Source organism: Saimiri boliviensis, chromosome 14 (assembly GCF_048565385.1).
Source record: "Saimiri boliviensis isolate mSaiBol1 chromosome 14, mSaiBol1.pri, whole genome shotgun sequence".
Lineage (NCBI taxonomy): Eukaryota > Metazoa > Chordata > Mammalia > Primates > Cebidae > Saimiri > Saimiri boliviensis.
Genome location: NC_133462.1, coordinates 37,372,005 through 37,390,622, shown reverse-complemented (window position 1 = coordinate 37,390,622; position 18,618 = coordinate 37,372,005). Strand labels below are relative to the sequence as shown.

Here is an 18,618-nt window from a genome sequence, read left to right as displayed (position 1 = left end):
AAAAATTAGCTGGGCATGGTGGCGCATGCCTGTAATCCCAGCTACTCAGGAGGCTGAGGCAGGAGAATTGCCTGAACCCAGGAGGCGGAGGTTGCGGTGAGCCAAGATTGCGCCATTGCACTCCAGCCTGGGTAACGAGAGTGAAACTCCATCTCAAAAAAAAAAAAAAGAAATGAAGAAATAAATCTTTGGCTCACATACACAGACACACACACACACAAAGAGATTACAAACCGTTCTATGATTCAGGAACTACATATCCAATGAAAGTGGCGAAGTTATTTCAGAAGGGCTAAAAATGCAAATAACATCTCTGTCTGTGCCCCAGTCTGGTTACTTCTTTCCCCTAAAACTGAAATTCAGGCTTACGTATATATTTAAAAAACACTACGACTTTTATTCAAACACAAAATAATGGCCAGGTAAGGTGGCTCATGCCTGTAATTGCAACACTTTGGGAGGCTGAGGCAGGTAGATCACTTGAGGTCAGGAGTTCAAGACCAGCCTAGCCAACATGGTGAAACACCATTCTACTAAAAACACACACACACAAAATAGCCAGGTATAATGGTGCACACCTGTAATCCCAGTTATTCGGGAGGCTGAGGCACAAGAATCACTAGAACCCAGGAGGCAGAGGTTGCAGTGAGCTGAGATCAAGCCAGTGCACTCCAGCCTGTGCAAATGAATGAAACTGTGACTCAAAACAACAAAAAAAATACGAAATCAGAAAGTATAACAAAGAGATCCTCATTCTTCTGGGGAAACAACTACACCAGTGGTTTTCAAAACATTATTGTACATCACAGTCATCTAGAGGACTTGTTGAAACACAGATGATTGGGCTCCAACTCCAGGTTTCTGGGTGGAGAATGAAAATGTACTTTTTTTGAGACGGAGTCTTCCTGTTGCCCAGGCTGGAGTGCAGTGGCATCACCTTGGGCTCATAGCAACTCCTCTTCCTCCTGGGTTCAAGTGATTCTTCTGCCTCAGCCTCCGAAGTAGCTGGGACTAAAGACATGTGCCACCATGCCTGGCTAATATTTGTATTTTTAGTAGAGATGGGGTTTCACCATGTTAGCTAGGCTGGTCTAAAACTCCTGATCTCAGGTAATCTGCCTGCCTCAGTCTCCCAAAGTGCTGGGATTACACATGTGAACCACCGTGCCTGGCGGAAAATGGACATTTCTAACAGACGGATGGTGTTGTTATTAATCTTGGACCGCATTTTGAGAGTGGTCACGTTAAAACCTATTTAGGATAGTGACTATGTCTGTTATTTCTCTTTGTGTTCAGAGTTGATGTTGCTAATGCCGCAACACAGTAAGCACATAACATGTATCAGTCCCATAGGAGGCTGCCAGGGATGATGCCAGTCTTACCTACTGTGGCCAGGTTCTTGTAGTTCTCTAGCATCACATCACTGTAGAGGCTTCTCTGAGTTGGGTCCAGTAAAGTCCACTCCTCCTGGGTGAAGTCCACAGCCACATCGTCAAAAGTCACTGAATCCTAAAGCATCACACACATGCTGGTTGGAGCCAGGTAACATGTCCATCAGCACCCACTGGAGAATAAGGAAGTGGGACGCAATGCCTATACAGGATTCCAGGGGCTGTAATTACCCACTCCAGGGTTTAAGGGTCCTAGAAACTCCTCTCTCCATAAACACAGTCACTGTCATCTCCTCCACTCATAGGCCATTAATGGTACTTCTTGAGTATGAATTTATCTCAGCACAACCAGACTAGAAGTTCTCATCTTATTTCCATCTTTTTGAGCACAGTGCTCAGCACATTCCAGACATCCGATCAACACTGATAAACAACTTGAACAAAGGACACTTTATTTATTTAGAGACAGTCTTGCTCTGTGACCCAGGCTGGAGTGCAATGGCACAATCCTGGCTCACTGCAAACTCCACCTCCCGAGTTCAAGCAATTCTCCTGCCTCAGCCTCCCGAGTAGCTGGGATTACAGGTGTGCCACCACACCTGGCTAATTTTTGTTATTTTTAGTAGAGACAGAGATTCACCATGTTTGTCAAGCTGGTCTCAAACTCTCGACGTTGTGATCCACCTACCTCAGCCTCCCAAAGTGATGGGATTACAGGCATGAGCCACCGTACCTGGCCAGAACAGTTTACTTTTCTAATTCAAAAAAAAATTTTTGAGCCGGGCACGGTGGCTCAAGCCTGTAATCCCAGCACTTTGGGAGGCCGAGGCGGGTGGATCACGAGGTCGAGAGATCGAGACCATCCTGGTCAACATCATGAAACCCCGTCTCTACTAAAAATACAAAAAATTAGCTGGGCATGGTGGCGCGTGCCTGTAATCCCAGCTACTCAGGAGGCTGAGGCAGGAGAATTGCCTGAACCCAGGAGGCGGAGGTTGCGGTGAGCTGAGATCGCGCCATTGCACTCCAGCCCGGGTAACAAGAGCGAAACTCCATCTCAAAAAAAAAAAAAAAAAAAAATTTTTGAGACGGTCTGACTCTCTTGCCCAGGCTAGAGTACAGTGGTGCAATCACAGTTCACTGAAGCCACAACCTCCAGGGCTCAAGTGATCCTCCCACTTCAACCTCCCAAGTAGCTGGGAGTACAGTCATGTACCACTTTGCCCAGCTAATTTTTAAATTTTTTGTAGACGGGGTCTCATTATGTTGCTCAGGCTGGTCTTAAACACCTGTACTCAAGTAATCTGCCCACCTCAGGCTCCTGAAGTGCTAGCATTATGGGCATAAGCCACCATGCCCAGCCCGGGATGATTTTCAAGTTAACACCTCCCTATATGGGAGGCCCCATTCCTTGGGGAAATTCAAATGGGGATTCAGTCCTTGAGTGACACTTTACTTGCTTTAAGAAGCATGGAGAAGCCAGGCACGGTGGCTCACGCCTGTAATCCCAGCACTTGGGAGGCCGAGGCGGGTGGATCACGAGGTCAAGAGATCGAGACCATCCCGGTCAACATGGTGAAACCCCGTCTCTACTAAAAATACAAAAAATTAGCTGGGCATGGTGGCATGTGCCTGTAATCCCAGCTACTCAGGAGGCTGAGGCAGGAGAATTGCTTGAACCCAGGAGGCGGAGGTTGCGGTGAGCCGAGATCGCGCCATTGCACTCCAGCCTGGGTAACAAGAGCGAAACTCCATCTCAAAAAAAAAAAAAAAAAAAAAAAAAAATACAAAAAATTAGCTGGGCATGGTGGCACGTGCCTGTAATAATCCCAGCTACTCAGGAGGCTGAGGCAGGAGAATTGCCTGAACCCAGGGAGCGGAGGTTGCGGTGAGCCGAGATCAAGTTTGTCCCTATGTACAAGGACACAGTTACTTTTTACCTGATAACAATTTGTTAGGCAGTCGGCCACTATCCTTCCTGCTGCTGTCTTTTCTTCATGAAGGCAAACTGGGTCCCCAGAAAGATAATGTCCTGTAAGAAAACAAATGCATGAGAGCCCCAGGATGACCATAATCCCCACATCCACCTACCTAGAGGTCATTACTCCTAGTACGAAATTCCCAAATATTCCTGCAAAATCAAGAAAACACATGAGGCCAGTTGCAGTGGCTCATATCTCTAATCCTAGTGCTCTGGGAGGTTGAGGCGGGAGAACTGCTTGAGGTGACAAGTTTGAGATCAGCCTGGGCAACACAGTGAGACCCTTGCTTTACAAAAAATTTTAAAATTAGCCTGGTGTGGCCGGATGCAGTGGTTCATGCCTGTAATACTAGTACTTTGGGAGGCCGAGGTGGGCAGATTACGAGGTCAGGAATTCAAGACCAGCCTGACCAACATGGTGAAACCCCGTCTCTACTAAAAATACAAATATTAGCCAGGTATGGTGGTGCACGCCTGTAATACCAGCCTACTCAGGAGGCTGAGGCAGGAGAATCGCTTGAACCCAGGAGGCGAAGGTTGCAGTGAGCTGAGATCAAACCACTGCACTCCAGCCTGGGAAACAGCAAGACTGTTTCAAAAAAAAAGAGCCGGGCATAGTGGCTCACACCTATAATCCCAGCACACTTTGGGAGGCTGAGACGGGTGGATCACGAGGTCAAGAGATCAAGACCATCCTGGTCAACACGGTGAAACGCCATTGCTACTAAAAATACAAAAAGTTAGCTGGGCATGGTGGCGCATGCCTGTAGTCCCAGCTACTCGGGAGGCTGAGGCAGGAGAATTGCTTGAACCCAGGAGACGACAGAGGTTGCAGTGAGCTGAGACTGTGCCATTGCACTCCAGCCTGGGTAACAAGAGCGAAACTCTGTCTCAAAAAAAAAAAAAAAATTAGCTCCATGTGGTGACATACACCGGTAGTCCCACTTCCTTGGGAGGCTGACAGAGGAAGATTGCTTGAGCCAAGGAGTTCGAGACCACCTTGGACAACATAGTGAGACCTCCTCATCTCTACCAAAAAGAAAAAAAACTATATATATATATAGTTTTGTTTTGTTTTGTTTTTTTGAGACAGTCTCGCTCTCTTGCCAGGCTGGAATGCAGTGGCACAATCTCAGCTCACTGCAACCTCCGCCTCCCAGGTTCAAGCAATTCTCCTACCTCAACCTCCTGAGTAGGTGGGAACACAGGCACGCACCCCCACTCCCAGCTAATTTTTGTATTTTTTTAGTAGAGATGGGGTTTGACCATGTTGGCCAGGATGGTCTCAATTTCTTGACCTTGTGATCCACCCGCCTCAGCCTCCCAAAGTGGTGGGATTACAGGTATGAGCTACCACGCTGGCCTATATTTTTTTTTAAATCAGCCAGGTCCGTGGTGGCATGTGCCTGTAGTCCCAGGTACTTGGGAGGCTGAGGTGAAACGACTGCTTGAGCCCGGGAGTTTGAGGATGCAGTGAGTTCTGAATGCACTACTGCACTCCAGCCTAGGCAAAAGAGCAAGATGAAAGGAAAGAGAAAAGAAAAAAAAGAGGCCGGGCGCAGTGGCTCAAGCCTGTAATCCCAGCACTTTGGGAGGCCGAGGCGGGTGGATCACGAGGTCGAGAGATCGAGACCATCCTGGTCAACACGGTGAAACCCCGTCTCTACTAAAAATACAAAACACTAGCTGGGCATGGTGGCGCGTGCCTGTCATCCCAGCTACTCAGGAGGCTGAGGCAGGAGAATTGCCTGAACCCAGGAGGCGGAGGTTGCGGTGAGCCGAGATCGCGCCATTGCACTCCAGCCTGGGTAACAAGAGCGAAACTCTGTCTCAAAAAAAAAAAAAAAAGGAAGAGAAAAGGAAGAAAAGAAAAGAAAGAGAGAGAAGAAAGAAAGGAAAGAAAGGAAAGGGAAAGGGAAAGGAAAGGAAACACAAACATACAACCTGCTGCCATAGAATGCCACAGCAGACCTAAAGGTGGTGATGAGCCACGCTGCCTGCCCGGAAAATTACAACAGTCTCATTTCACAGATAAGGAAACATATACCCAGAGCCCGTGACTCTATCTTACTGATAAAATTCACGAAGGAGAATCTGCAGTACCTCTCTTTCCAAAACTCACAGCCAGGATGAGGCTGACTCACAAAACAGCACACTCTGGCCCACCTCAGCACCTCCCAAATGAATCATCAGCGTGACCAGCAGCCCGGACCACTGGACTGCAGAGGGAACCTAGAGCAGTGGATCTGAAAAAGAGCAACAGGACTTACCATGGGACAAATCAACAGCTGCCATCCTGTGAGGTGAGAATGTACCAGAACCCTGCTTTCATTGATGCCAACATCACTTCAGGACAGCTCATTAATCTAAATGGACAGCAGCAATCTCCATTCCTCTTGATATAGGGTTATTGGGATTCCTGTTGGTATTAATCAATAATCAACAAGCATACTTAATCATCAGTCATCAAACATATACACTGGCTGGGGCAGTAGCTCATGCCTGTAATCTCAGCATTTTGGGAGGCCAAGGTGAGAAGACTGCTTGAGTCCAGAAGTTTGAGACCAGCCTGGGCAACATGGCGAAACCCTATCTCTAAAGAAATTTTAAAAAGTAAATTAAGAAAAGAAAATTGAAGTGGTAAGCCAGAACTGGAATTCCAGTACAATTTTTGCACACCCACATTAAAAAAAAAAAAATCTCACAATACACTTTAAGTACTGGACAGCCTCAACAGGGCCTTGACTGGAAACACTTAAATCAAACAAATCTGCATCCCCATCTCATGCTGTCAGAGAGGCAAAGTCAAACTGCTGTGTGCCTAAAATTGGTCTGTTACGTGCATCTTCACAGAGAACTGATTTTTTTTCATGGCGCTTGATTATATTTTTATTTTATTGTATTTTATTTTTTAATTTTTTTTTTTTAAGATAGGGTTTCGGCCGGGCGCGGTGGCTCAAGCCTGTAATCCCAGCACTTTGGGACGCCGAGGCAGGTGGATCACGAGGTCAAGAGATCGAGACCATCCTGGTCAACATGGTGGAACCCCATCTCTACTAAAAATACAAAAAATTAGCTGGGCATGGTGGCGTGTGCCTGTAATCCCAGCTACTCAGGAGGCTGAGGCAGGAGAACTGCTTGAATCCAGGAGGCAGAGGTTGCGGTGAGCCAAGATTGTGCCATTGCACTCCAGCCTGGGTAACAAGAGCGAAACTCCGTCTCAAAAAAAAAGATAGGGTTTCACCTTGATGGCCAGGCTGGTCTTGAACTCCTGACCTCAGGTGATCCACCCACCTCGGCCTCCCAAAGTGCTAGGATTACAGGCGTGAGCCACCGCGCCCAGCCTATTTTTTTTTTATTGCATTTTAGGTTTTGGGGTACATGTGAAGAACATGCAAGATTATTGTATAGGTACACACATAGCCGTGTGATTTGCTGCCTTCCTCCCTTCACCTATATCTGGCATCATTTCTCCCCATGCTATCTCTCCCCAACTCTCCACCCCTCGCTGTCCCTCCCCCTGTGTAGTGCTCCCCTCCCTGTGTCCATGTGTTCTCATTGTTCAACACCCGTCTATGAGTGAGAACATGCGGTGTTTCATTTTCTGCTCATTTCAGTTTGCTGAGAATGATGGTTTCCAGATTCATCCGTGTCCCTACAAAGGACACGAACTCATCGTTTTTAATGGCTGCACAATATTCCATGGTGTATATGTGCCACATTTTCTCTGTCCAGTCTATCAGCGATGGGCATTTGGGTTGGTTCCAGGTCTTTGCTATTGTAAACTGTGCTGCAATGAACATTCGTGTGCATGTGTCCTTATAGTAGAACGATTTATAATCCTTTGGATATATACCCAGTAATGGGATTGCTGGGTCAAATGGAATTTCTATTTCTAGGTCCTTAAGGAATCGCCACACTGTCTTCCACAATGGTTGAACTAATTTACACTCCCACCAACAGTGTAAAAGTGTTGCTATTTCTCCACATCCTCTCCAGCATCTGTTGTGTCCATATTTTTTAATGATTGCCATTGGAACTGGCATGAGATGGTATTTCAATGTAGTTTTTATTTGCATTTCTCTAATGACCAGTGATGATGAGCATATGTTTGTTGGCCTCATGTATGTCTTCTTTTGTACAGTGTCTGTTCATATCCTTCGCCCACTTTTGAATGGGCTTGTTTTTTTCTTGTAAGTCTGTTTCAGTTCTTTGTAAATTCTACCCTTTGTCAGATGGGTAGACTGCAAAAATTTTTTCCCATTCTGTTGGTTGCCAATTCCTCTAATGACTGTTTCTTTTGCCATGCAGAAGCTGTAGAGTTTGATTAGGTTCCATTTGTCTATTTTGGCTTTTGTTGCCAATGCTTTTGGTGTTTTGGTCATGAAGTCCTTGCCTACGCCTATATCCTGAATGGTTTTGCCTAGATTTTCTTCTAGAGTTTTTATGGTGTTAGGTCTTATGTTTAAGTCTTTAATCCATCTGGAGTTAGTTTTAGTGTAAGGTGTCAGGAAGGAATCCAGTTTCTGCGAGAACTAACTTTTTATAGTATTTACCTGGTTGATTTTTTTCCATCAAAGTTCAGTTTTATTTGGCCAGGTGAGGTGGTTCAGGCCTGTAATCCCAGCACTTTGGGAGGTCAAGACAGGTGGATCACAAGGTCAGGAGTTCCAGACCAGCCTGACCAACACGGTGAAACCCCATCCCTACTAAAAACACAAAAATTACCCAGGCATGGTGGTACGCACCCGTAATCCCAGCTACTCAGGAGGCTGAGGCAAGAGAATTACTTGAACCCAGGAGGTGGAGGTTGCAGTGAGCCGAGATCACATCACTGTGTTCCAGCCTGGACAAAAGAGTGAGACTCAAAAAAAAAAAAAAAATGTGTTGCTCTGCAAAAAGTGAAAACTCCAATTACTCTCGGTTCAAAGAAACTGAAATATGTAAACAAATGCAATATAGAAACCTTTAAGGGATCTTAAATCCAAAAATATCCAAGACCCTGTTTTGGAAAAATATACAGATTTTTTTCTTTTTCTTTTTTTTTAAAAGATGGGGTTTCAGCATTATGGCCAGGCTGGTCTTGAACTCCTGACCTCAGGTGAGCCACCTGCCTTGGCCTCCCAAAGAGCTAGGATTACAGGCATGAGCCACCGCGCCCAGCCCTCTTTTTTTTTTTTTTTTTTTTTTTTTAGATGGAGTTTCACTCTTGTCGCCCAGGCTGGAGTGCAATGGCTGACCTCAGCTCACCACAATCTCTGCTCCTGGGTTCAAGCAATTCTCGCGCCTCAGCCTCCCAAGTAGCTGGGATTACAGGCATGCACCACCACGCCTGGCTAATTTTTCTATTATTAGGAGACCGGGTATCTCCATGTTGGTCAGGCTGTTCTCAAATTCACAACCTTAAGTAATCCACCCACCCTGGCCTCCCAAAGTGCTGAGATTACAGGCGTATGCCACAGCGCCCAGCCCAGATTTTTGTCTAACAAATAGACATTGCATGACACTAATGTTTTTCATTTTCTTGTATGAAATAATAGTATTCTACCTGTACTAAGGCAATGTCCTCATCTTTGACATATGCAATGCCGAGTATTTAGTCAAGTATTATGTCTAGTACTTACTTTCAATTTACTATCAGGTCGAATTCACCATAAACTGTATTTACCTGGGGAAAGTAGAAACGGGCAAAATGCTAAAAATGGGTGAATCCATTACAATGGATACTGGATGGTCAAATTATGAGTACGTTTAAGATTTTTCAAAAGAGAAATATGGGGGAAAAAACACTCATTCCAACCATTCTGTTAACTGTCAATTTGATGATTCTGATACTAGAATAATAAAGATTTCATCCGTTCCTGCTGGAGCTATCATTATAAAGCTCTCTTGGGATGAACAGGCCTAGGAACTTCATTCGAAGGGAATGCGTTATTATTCTTAGTATATTCTTTTTTAAAAAAATTTTAAATACTTTTTTAAAAAAAAAAAAAGACCGGGGCCGGGCGCGGTGGCTCAAGCCTGTAATCCCAGCACTTTGGGAGGCTGAGGCGGGTGGATCACGAGGTCGACAGATCGAGACCACAGGGTCAACATGGTGAAACCCCGTCTCTACTAAAAATACAAAAAATTAGCTGGGCATGGTGGCGCGTGCCTGTAATCCCAGCTACTCAGGAGGCTGAGACAGGAGAATTGCCTGAACCCAGGAGGCGGAGGTTGCGGTGAGCCGAGATCGCTCCATTGCACTCCAGCCTGGGTAACAAGAGTGAAACTCTGTCTCAAAAAAAAAAAATAAATAAATAAATAAAAATAAATAAAAAATAAAAAGACCGAAGAGTATTCTTAGTATTGTTTAGCAGAAAGACTTGAGGTCTACAAACGTTTATACTCACATACACAAATATGCACACACCTATAAACCTAAAAAATAATGTTTGTCTTTCTCCATGAAAGTAATGGTCAAAAACAAAACAAAACGCACAAAGACAAAACCAAATTTACAAATGAAACATTGATTTGCATAAGAAGAGACACAAAGGGCCACCTAGAACAACTTTCACCCACTGCTTACCAGAACACAAAAATCACCAGGTCCCTGAGCCGGGAGGACCCTGGGGACGGAGTCAACGTGGATGCAAAAAGCGGAAATCATTTTCCTGCTGGAAAAAAATTCACAAACGCTGCTTTGGAGACCTTTGGAGAGGAGAGCACAGTGGACACCGCAACTAACGCCCCGGCTCCTCCGGGGGAGTGATGAACCGAGCGGAAGCAAGCGGCACCGACGAACGCAAGCGAGGCCGGCGAAGCCTCGCTAAGGTCTAGGCCAAACCCGTCCTTCACCCCAACGTCACCTCATCTCCGCGGAACTCACCAACGCCGGAGGGGCTCCAAGTCCGAGGGCAGAAAGGCTCTCAAGCGCGAACAGCTGGCGTCACGGAAGGAACGGCGGGCCGCTGACGTCATTTCCGCTCCCCGCTCCCCGCCTGCGACTCGCTGGCGTTTGGAGACTAGGGCCTCTGCCATGCAGGACCCTTCCGAGGCAGAGAATTCTAGTTCCCTCCTGCTTGGCTGCGGAGGACCTTGGAGTGGGCTGTAGGCAGAAAGGAGCCCAGAGGGCATTTCGAGGTTAGAGCCAGGCCTGCGGGCGGGGCTCCCGGCAGGGGCAGGGCCGGGGACCGGGGCCATCCGTCGGGGCCGGGGAGGAAGGTGAGGCCAGGCCCAGAGGACAAGGTTAAAGTTACAGTCAGGCCGTTGGGCGAAGCCACAGGGGCCGGGCCATAGGGGCAGGGGCCAAAGTGTTAGGCATCTGGAATAGTGATAACTACGTATTTTGCTATGTTACTATTTAAACATTTCATTTTAAAAACATTTTTTTGGCCGGGCGCGGTGGCTCAAGCCTGTAATCCCAGCACTTTGGGAGGCCGAGGCGGGTGGATCACGAGGTCAACAGATCGAGACCATCCTGGTCAACATGGTGAAACCCCGTCTCTACTAAAAAAAATACAAAAAATTAGCTGGGCATGGTGGTGTGTGCCTGTGATCCCAGCAACTCAGGAGGCTGAGGCAGGAGAATTGCCTGAACCCAGGAGGCGGAGGTTGCGGTGAGCGGAGATCGTGCCATTGCACTCCAGCCTGGGCAACAAGAGCGAAACTCCGTCTCAAAAAAATAAAAAATAAAAATAAAAACATTTTTTAATGCAGCCAAAAGAATTGTTTTTTAAAAAAAAGTTTCTGGGTTTTCTGCCTTGTTTTAAAGCGTTTTTTTGTTTTTTTGTTGTTTTGTTTTTTTTTTTTTGAGACTAAGTCTCACTATGTCGCCAAGGCTAGAGTGCAGTAGCAACATCTGGGCTCACTGCAACCTCTGTCTCCCGGGTTCAAGCGATTTTCCTGCCTCAGCCTCCCAAGTAGTTGGGATTACAGGTGCGTACCGCCACGCCGGGCTAATTTTTGTATTTTTAGTAGAGACGGGGGTTTCGTCATGTTGGCCCGGCTGGTCTTGAACTCCTGACCTCAAGTGGGAGGCCCACCTTGACCTCCCAAATTGCTGGGATTACAGGCATGAGCCACGCGCCTGGCCTAAAAAGTCTTTTCAAATTCTAGATGATATAGGGATTTCCATCTTTTCATTTTAAATGTATTACTTTAAAATTTTTTATCTTTTGCCGCTGGGTGTGGTGACTTATGTCTGTAATCCCAGCACTTTGAGAGGCCGAGGCGGCTGGGTCACTTGAGGTATCTTTTTTTTTTTTTTTTTTTTTTTTTTTGAGACGGAGTTTCGCTCTTGTCCCAGGCTGGAGTGCAATGGCGCGATCTCGGCTCACTGCAACCTCTGCCTCCTGGGTTCAGGCAATTCTCCTGCCTCAGCCTCCGGAGTAGCTGGGATTACAGGCACATGTCACCATGCCCAGCTAATTTTTTGCACCTTTAGTAGAGACGGGGTTTCACCATGTTGACCAGGATGGTCTCGATCTCTTGACCTCGTGATCCACCCGCCTCAGCCTCCCAAAGTGCTGGGATTACAGGCTTGAGCCACCGCGCCCGGCCTGAGGTATTTTTTAATGGAATGTATTTGGACACGTGGTGTGGAGTAGTGGATCCAATTTTATTTCCTCCAAAAAGAGAGTTTTTATAGCATCACTTATTGAGAGAAGCTACCTGATACGGTTTGGCTGTGGGTCCCCACCCAAACCTGTCAGATTATAATCCCCAGTATTGGAAGTGGGGCCTGATAGGAGGTGATTGGATCATGGGGGTGGTTTCTAATGGTTTAGCACCATCTCCCTAGTGCTGTCTGGAGATAGAGTTCGATAGATTGAGTTCTCAGGAGATCTGGTTGTTTAGAAGTGTGTGTAGCACCTCCCCCTTTGCTCTCTCTTCTGCTCCACCACGTAAAGTCCTGCCTGCTTCCCCTTCTCCTTCTGCCATGATTGAAAGTTTCCTGGGCCGGGCCCGGTGGCACACGCCTGTAATCCCAGCACTTTAGGAAGCCAAGACGGAAGAATCACGAGATCATGAGATCAAGACCATTCTGGCTAACCCGGTGAAACCCCGTCTCTACTAAAAATACAAAATTTAGCTGGGCATGGTTGCATGCGCCTGTAGTCCTAGCTACTTGGGAGGCCGAGGCAGGAGAATTGCTTGAACCCAGGAGGCGAAGGTTGCAGCCAGCCGAGAGCCGCCACTGCACTCCAGCCTGGAGGACAGAGCAAGACTCTGCCTCAAAAAAAAAATTTCCTGAGGCCTCCTCAGCCATGCTTTCTGTACAGCCTGTGAACCGTGAGCCAATTAAACCTCTTTTCTTTTCTTTTTTTTTTTTTTTTTGAGACGGAGTTTCACTCTTGTTACCCAGGCTGGAGTGCAATGGCGCGATCTCGGCTCACCGCAACCTCCGCCTCCTGGGTTCAAGCAATTCTCCTGACTCAGCCTCCTGAGTAGCTGGGATTACAGGCACGCGCCACCATGCCCAGCTAATTTTTTGTATTTTTAGTAGAGACGGGGTTTCACCATGTTGACCAGGATGGTCTCGATCTCTTGACCTCGTGATCCACCGGCCTCGGCCTCCCAAAGTGCTGGGATTACAGGCTTGAGCCACTGGGCCCGGCCTAAACCTCTTTTCTTGATAAATTAACCAGTCTCGGGTAGTTGTTTAGAGCAGTGTGAGAACAGACTAATACACTACCTTTGACCTGCTGATATGAAATTTACCTCATTAAATTTTTTTAATATTATGGATACATAATAGTTGTACTCAAAGTTTTGAAAGCTTTGTTACTCTTAATTTTATGACATTTTATGTGTAATTATTGTGGATACATAATTGTATCCACCTTTTTTTTTTTTTGATATGGAGTGTCGTCACAGTGTTGCCCGGGCTGGAGTGCAATGGCGCTATCTCAGCTCACTGCAACCTCTGCCTTGTGGGGAACATTCCCGTGTGAGACCCCCAAAAGGCGTGAGTCTCACTATACGGTGAGTTTGATCCCAAACACAGTTTCCTACTGGAGGCAGTCGAGCTATCTGGAAATATAGGAACTTAAAGATGAGTGATCAGTTTCTAATATCAACCACAGTATCGTTTGGGCCTAAAACTATGCGTTGCTGCTAGACCGAGTGACCCCCCTGCCGGCAACCGGTTCCTGCTTTTAACTTTTTTATGACTGTTTAAGTTTTGGCCGGGCGCGGTGGCTCAAGCCTGTAATCCCAGCACTTTGGGAGGCCGAGGCAGGTGGATCACGAGGTCCAGAGATTGAGACCATCCTGGTCAACATGGTGAAACCCCGTCTCTACTAAAAATACAAAAAATTAGCTGGGCATGGTGGTGCGTGCCTGTAATCCCAGCTACTCAGGATGCTGACGCAGGAGAATTGTCTGAACCCAGGAGGCGGAGGTTGCGGTGAGCCGAGATCGTGCCATTGCACTCCAGCCTGGGTAACAAGAGCGAAACTCCGTCTCAAAAAAAAAAAAAAAAAAAAAGAATAAGTTTTAACCTTTTCTTCACTTACCTGACTGCCTTGTACCCTAGATAATGGTTTAACTGTCGGGATATTTGCAAAGCAAATGCCACCATAAGGGATGGCTTTGATTTCTGACTCAGAGACTCCTGAATGGGGAAGTTGAGTTAAGTTGAGTCAGGAGCAGACAAAGGAGAATCCGGTTAAAAGATATTCTAATGAGCAAAACCAGAAAACCTTTTCACATCTCAGTTCTAAAACATGATCAAACCAGAGATACCTGCAGCCAGGAGGAATAATGTTTGGATGTAAACAAGCTTTGTGATTACAGGAAATTCTGTTACTTTTTACAACCACTGATTGCATATCTGACTTCTCTATTGTATAGGCCATGTAAGGTTACATTTGCATTTCCTCTTGCAACCATTGTGTATCTGATTTCTCTCTTGTATAGGCCATGTAAGGTATACATTTGCATTTCCTCTTGCTATGAGGTAAACCAGAGCCAAGAAAGTGTATTTATTCCTGGCCTTTGAAAAATAAAATTTGCTGTTTAGGCACAGCCTATCAGCCCTCCAGATGCCTCGCTTTCTGTCTTTATTATTTTTCCAGGCACACTCCCTCTTCCAGGTATTGGGACCCTCTTGCAGGTCGAGAGACCCCCGGCAGACGTGCCTACCCATCCCGGACGGTCCACAACACTGCCTCCTGTGTTCACACGATTCTCCTGCCTCCGCCTGGCTGACCCCTCAAAAAGCCCTGCTAATTTTTTGTATTTTTAGTAGAGACGGGGTTTCACCATGTTAGCAAGAATGGTCTTGATCTCCTGACTCGGGAGGCTGAGGTGGGAGGATTGCCTGAGCCCAGCAGGCTGAAGATGCAGTAAGCAGTGATCACACTGAGGTAGGAGGCAGGATTTGACTCCAGAGATGGGGCTGAGACACTGGACAAAATTGAGAATTAGCGAAAACGGATGGGGCAGGAGCAACTTTCCATAAGACACGCCCACCAGTACGCCTTGTCAGTTTACCACTGTCGTGGCAATGTCCAGGAGTTACCATCCCTTTCCATGGCAACGACATAATGACCAAAAAGTTATGATCCTTTTCCTAGAAATTTCTGCATAAACTGCCCTTTAACTTATGTGTAATTAAAATAACGTTTAACTATGACTGCAAAACTGCCCTGAGCTGCTTCTTTCAGCGCGCTGCCTATGGATTCCCTATAGGAGCCATCACAAAGCTGCAACACCACCCGAGCTGTAACACTACTTCAATAAAGCTGATTTTTACCACCAGCTCACCCTGAATTATTTCTTGGTGAACCCAGGAACCCTCATGGTCTAAGTCCCAATTTGAAGCTTGTCTGACCTACAGCACGACTGCACTCCAGCCTAGGTGACGAAGCGAGACCTTGGCTCAAAAAAGAAGTATACTTCATCAAACAGATGTATATTATAGGTAAGTTAAGATAGAACAGTTTCTTTTTTTTTTTTTTTTTTTTTTTGAGACGGAGTTTTGCTCTTGTTACCCAGGCTGGAGTGCAATGGCGAGATCTCGGCTCACCACAACCTCCACCTCCTGGGTTCAAGCAATTCTCCTGCCTCAGCCTCCTGAGTAGCTGGGATTACAGGCACGTGCCACCATGCCCAGCTAATTTTTTGAATTTTTAGTAGAGACGGGGTTTCACCATGGTGACCAGGATGGTCTTGATCTGTCGACCTCGTGATCCACCTGCCTCGGCCTCCCAAAGTGCTGGGATTACAGGCTTGAGCCACCGCGCCCGGCCCAGAACAGTTTCTTAATTCCAAAAAACCAAAACATATGAGTAAAGAACAACCTTTTTAATAAAAGTGAAAAAAAAAAAAAAAAAAAAAAAAAAGAGGCCAAACGTGGTGGCTCATGCCTGTAATCCCAGCACTTTGGGAGGCTGAGGCAGGTGGATCACCTGAGGTCAGGAGTTTGAAACCAGCCTTACCAACATGGTGAAACCCCGTCTCTACTAAAAATACAAAAACTAGCCGGGCATGGTGGCACATGCCTGTAATCCCAGCTACTTGGGAGGCTGATGTGAGAGAATCACTTGATCCTGGGAGGCGGAGGTTTCAGTGAGCTGAGATTGTGCCACTGCACTCCAGCCTGAGTGACAGAGTCAGACTCTGTCTCAAAATAAAAAAAAAAAAAAGAAAAAGAAAAAAAGAAAAAGAAATAACAGTGGGTAATTTATAAAGAAAAGGTTTGTGGCTCACAGTTCTGCAGACTGGACAGGAAGCATGTCGCTGGCATCTCCTTGGCTTCTGGGGAGACCTCAGGAAACTTACAATCACAGCAGAAGGCAGAAGAGCAGGCATGTAACATGGCCAAAGCATGAACAGGAGAGGGGAAGGTGCTACACATCTTTAAATAACCAAATCAAGTGAACTCACTATCACGAGGACAGTAACCAGGCAGGTAATACTAAATCACTCATTAGAAATCTCTACCCCATGATGCAGTCACCTCCCACCAGGCCCTAACTCAACACTGGGAATTACAGTTGAACATGAGATTTGGGTGGGGACACATCCAAACTATATCACCATCTCTACAAATTTTTTTTAACTGTATAAAATTCCACCCAATAAATTAGTTTTAAATGATGAGGACAGCATTTAAAACCTGAAAACTACAGAAATTAAATTGATCTCAGGAAAAAATGTAGCAGAAACAGAAACCAGAGCTCAGAAGATGGCTAACTGATTTTAGAGCTAACAAAGAAAACGTCTTGCCATTTTAAGATCAGATAAGTATGTCAAAAAAGGCCTTTCTTGTTGGCCGGGTGCAGTGGCTCAAGCCTGTAATCCCAACACTTTGAGAAGCTGAGACGGGCGGATCACGAGGTCAAGAGATCGAGACCATCCTGGCCAACATGGTGAAACCCTGTCTCTACTAAAAATACAAAAATTAGCTGGGCGTGGTGGCATGTGTCTGTAGTCCCAGCTACTTGGGAGGCTGAGGCAGAATTGCTTGAACTCGGGAGGTGGAGGTTGCAGTGAGCCAAGATTACAGCTAGTGCACTCCAGCCTGGGGGAGAGTGAGACTCCGTATCAAAAAAAGGGGGGGGGAGGGGCAATTAAAAAATGTATTTATACGTTCACTTTTACTACAAGAAAATACAGGATTATGCTTCATTACCTACAGGGGATGGATAGGAACAGGTTGAAAGTGACAGTGAGATTAAACAGGGTGGAAAGGGTAAGAAAAACTTTGTTTAGTTCTAATGTTTAAAATATGCAAATAGGTAGACATGGTGGCTCATGCCTGTTTACCAGCACTTTAGGAGGCAGGGTGGGAGGATCCCTTAAGACCAGGAGTTTGAGGCCAGCCTGGTCAACACAGCCACATCCCATCTCTACAAAAATTTAATAAAACTAGCTGGGCCTGGTGGTGCACACCAGTAGTCCTACCTACTCAGGAGGCTGAGACAGGAGGATTGCTTGATCTCGGGATTGTGAGGCTGCAGAGAGCTGATTGCGCCACTGCACTCCAACCTGAGTGACAGAGCAAGACCCTCCCTCAAAAAAAAAAGGGTAAAAAAATTAAGAACTGCCTGTACTTAGTGGTCCATGCCTGTACTCCCAGCCTCTTGAAACACTAAAGTGGGAGGAGTGCTTGACCTCAGAAGTGTAAGGCTGCTGTGAGCTGCAATCATGCCACTGCACTCCAGCCTAGGTGACAGAGCAAGACCTTGACACCAAAAAAAAAAAAAAAAAGATAAACCAGTATAACAAATAAAATATACTCTTGTTGGCCAGGCACAGTGGTTCACACCTGTGATCCCAGTTCAAGACCAGCCTGGCCAATACGGCAAAACTCTCTACTAAAAACACAAAAATTAGCCGGGCGTGGTGGCAGGCGCCTGTAATCCCAGGAGGCTAAGGCAAGAGAATCACTTGAACCTGGGAGGCAGAGGTTGCAGTGAGCTGAGATCATACCATTGCACTCTAGCCTGGGCGACAAGAGCAAGACTCTGTCTCAAAAACAAAACAAAACAAACCAAACACCTATTGTTTCTTTTTCTTTTTTGAGATAGTCTCTCTCAGAGGCTGATATACAGAGTTAGGATCTCAGCTCCCTGCAACCTCTGTCTCCTGGGTTCAAGCGATTCTCCTGCCTCAGTCTCCGAAGCAGATGAAATTAGTTATGTACCATGATGCCTGGCTAATTTTTGTTTTATGGTACAGACGGGGCTTCACCATGTTGGCCAGGCTGGTCTCGAACTCCTGACATCAAGTGATCCGCTTACCTTGGTCTCCCAAAGTACTGGGATTACAGGCATGAACCCCCGCGTCCGGCCTGTTTTACATATCTAATTAAAAAAAAAAATCAAGGGGCCGGGTGCGGTGGCTCACGCCTGTAATCCCAGCACTTTGGGAGGCCGAGGCGGGTGGATCACGAGGTCAAGAGATCGAGACCATCCTGGTCAACATGGTGAAACCCCGTCTCTACTAAAAATACAAAAAAAATTAGCTGGGCGTGGTGGCGCGTGCCTGTAATCCCAGCTACTCTGGAGGCTGAGGCAGGAGAATTGCCTGAACCCAGGAGGCGGAGGTTGCGGTGAGCCGAGATCACGCCATTGCACTCCAGCCTGGGTAACAAGAGTGAAACTCCGTCTCAAAAAAAAAAAAAAAAAAAAAATCAGCAAGGATAGTGGGATGACACAAAGTGGAAAATTAACAGGAATACCGAAAAAAACTTTGTATCAAATGGATAAAAATAAATAAATGAAGGGGAAAACCTCACAAAACTGACCCAAG

General features: G+C 46.3%; 1 protein-coding gene across 6 annotated transcripts in view; it reads right to left on the bottom strand.

Moving 5' to 3' along the window:
* The window catches only part of ZNF426 (zinc finger protein 426), a 35,566-nt gene extending 24,842 nt beyond the window's left edge, over positions 1-10,724 (bottom strand). For 3 of the 6 annotated variants that reach the window (XR_012513450.1, XM_003938924.3, XM_010349613.3), the window contains exons 1-5: positions 10,244-10,724; positions 9,944-10,031; positions 5,643-5,791; positions 3,332-3,423; positions 1,383-1,509 (exon numbers count right to left, since the gene is read on the bottom strand). Coding sequence is in view for 5 of the 6 variants with exons in the window: in XM_003938924.3 (XP_003938973.2) it covers positions 1,383-1,509; positions 3,332-3,423; positions 5,643-5,667 (244 nt within the window). In the remaining variant the exon portion in view is untranslated. The other 3 variants (XM_010349612.2, XM_074384668.1, XM_074384669.1) reach the window with 3 other exon arrangements.
* Positions 10,725-18,618: the final 7,894 nt, after the last annotated feature.